The following is a 1,918-nucleotide window of genomic DNA, read 5'->3' on the forward strand; positions in this document are numbered from 1 at the left end:
TTTATAAGGAATTTTTTTTTTTATTGTGATTTCATTTCTTTCTGTTTTAGATAGCAACCTGACCATTTTCAACACCTAATCCATACAAAACACCAGAATATTTCTGCAAAGGACCAACGAAGAAATTCTCCTTGAGCTTTCTGAAAGTACAAGACGTGAGCAAACTATCCGAACCAGCTTGGTGACATATCCCAACTCTCTCAACTTCAAGCAACTCAGCAAGCTTGTTCAAACCACCGTGAAGGCTGTTGCAGAACTTCATCAAGTGTTTAATATCGTACACCGTCGGGAAATAAACGTTGATCAGCTTGAAGAAGTCCGTCTGCGAATCAGGCAGGTTCTGGCAAGTCAACAGCTTCAGCAAGTATCCGAAATCGTATCCGCTGTGGAACGTGACCCAATGCACGTTTTCGTTCAACACAACCCCTGAGGACATGAGAAGCTCAGCGAATCTCTTGGAATCGATCCCGTCTTGCGTGTTCTTCGCCAAGTCGATGCCTGATTGTTTGAGAAGCTCGATGGAATCGACAGCGAAGATATCGGAATCGAGATCGAATTCTCGGAAATTGAATTGCCAGATGCAGTACTTGTTGTTGGTTCCACAGGTTGGGAGGTCACCTTGCTCGTTGGAGAAGGTGAGGCCGAGCTGAATCATTTTGAGGATGTTGACGTTTGTCTTTAAGGTCTCGTAGTGGTAATCGGCGTTGGATTTGAAAGTACCGACGGGTCGGACGACGATACCTGGGAACTCGGTGTCCATGGCGACGTAAGGGAAATCGTCGACGACGTCTCGGATCAGATCCATTTCTTCTTCGAGGTTATCGTTCCAGACTTCGCGGATTTGGATAGAATCGTCTTTCAGAAACAGAGACATGTCTATCAATGATTAAGAAGAATCTGAGGAGCATCTGGATTGATGAGGATGAAGATGATGAGGATTGATAAGACGGTGCAAAATCCAAGATAAACCTAGAACGGATCTAGAGGTAGACCCGATCTGGTTTCATCAAAATCTGCCGTAAAACCAAATCAAATATTCAATTTTTAAACAAATGACCCAAGAAATTGACATAAACAACGGGCGGTGATGTTTCGTGAATCGAACCTGATAATCAAACCCGAGGTAGAAGATGGGAAGAGAAGGCGGCGATTTGACGTGGCTAGGATTTCAGAGGAGGATGTGGCCGTGGTTTATCGTTTAAGGGTAATGATGGAAGGAGAAGAAGAAAGAAGAGGAAGAAGATAATATTATTATTTATTATACCGATTTTTTTTTTTAATTTTCCTCTCTTTTCTTTTCTTTTTAATTTTTTTTTTCTCCACAAGTTCTCTTGTTTTTCTGAGTACAAATTCTAAATTCTTTATTATTTATTATTAGGATCGTTCCTTTTTTTCTGCGTCACAATTTAGTAGTTTTCTTTTTTGTAATTTTTTTTCATTATTGCTCCTTTATTTTTAATCAGATATATCATTATTGCTAAGACAAAAATAAATACTCCTTATTGTATATCACAATAAATGATGTTTTAGTATTTTTACATAAATTTTTTAAAAAAATTTGTTTAGCTATAAATGCAATCTTTATTTATAATAACATATTTTTATAATACCAATAGTAATCTTTCAAACTTTTAAATTCTCATTGATTTTTGAAATTCACAATTTTTTTACCATTAATTGATTAAAGTATATAGAAAATCAATTTTTGTGATACAATAAAAAAAATTATAGAAAATCATTTTTTATGATACAGAAGGAATATATATGTATGCCTACCAATAAGAGGAACAAAAAAAATAGCTGTAATATCAACTAGGAGAGACTAATACTTAGAATTAGTGACAGGGTGGGGGTGTTTATTACTAAGAATCGTTTATCTCTAGATAATTAATTAGTTTGGAAAGATGGGGGGGGGGGG

General features: G+C 36.5%; 1 protein-coding gene across 1 annotated transcript; it reads right to left on the reverse strand.

Moving 5' to 3' along the window:
- On the reverse strand, positions 1 to 1,246 carry LOC104703352 (probable CCR4-associated factor 1 homolog 6). Its single transcript, XM_010419359.1, has 2 exons — positions 1,106 to 1,246; positions 1 to 1,013 (listed from the first exon to the last, which is right to left on the reverse strand). The coding sequence occupies exon 2, from the start codon at positions 872 to 874 to the stop codon at positions 47 to 49; it is 828 nt and encodes a 275-aa protein (XP_010417661.1). The 5' UTR covers positions 875 to 1,013; positions 1,106 to 1,246; the 3' UTR covers positions 1 to 46.

Source organism: Camelina sativa, chromosome 7 (genome assembly GCF_000633955.1).
Source record: "Camelina sativa cultivar DH55 chromosome 7, Cs, whole genome shotgun sequence".
In the NCBI taxonomy this organism is placed as follows: Eukaryota; Viridiplantae; Streptophyta; class Magnoliopsida; order Brassicales; family Brassicaceae; genus Camelina; species Camelina sativa.

What these genes read in the sequence shown, in the direction of transcription:
- LOC104703352 (XM_010419359.1), bottom strand. Translation starts at nt 874, where the DNA reads ATGTCTCTGTTTCTGAAAGACGATTCTATCCAAATCCGCGAAGTCTGG.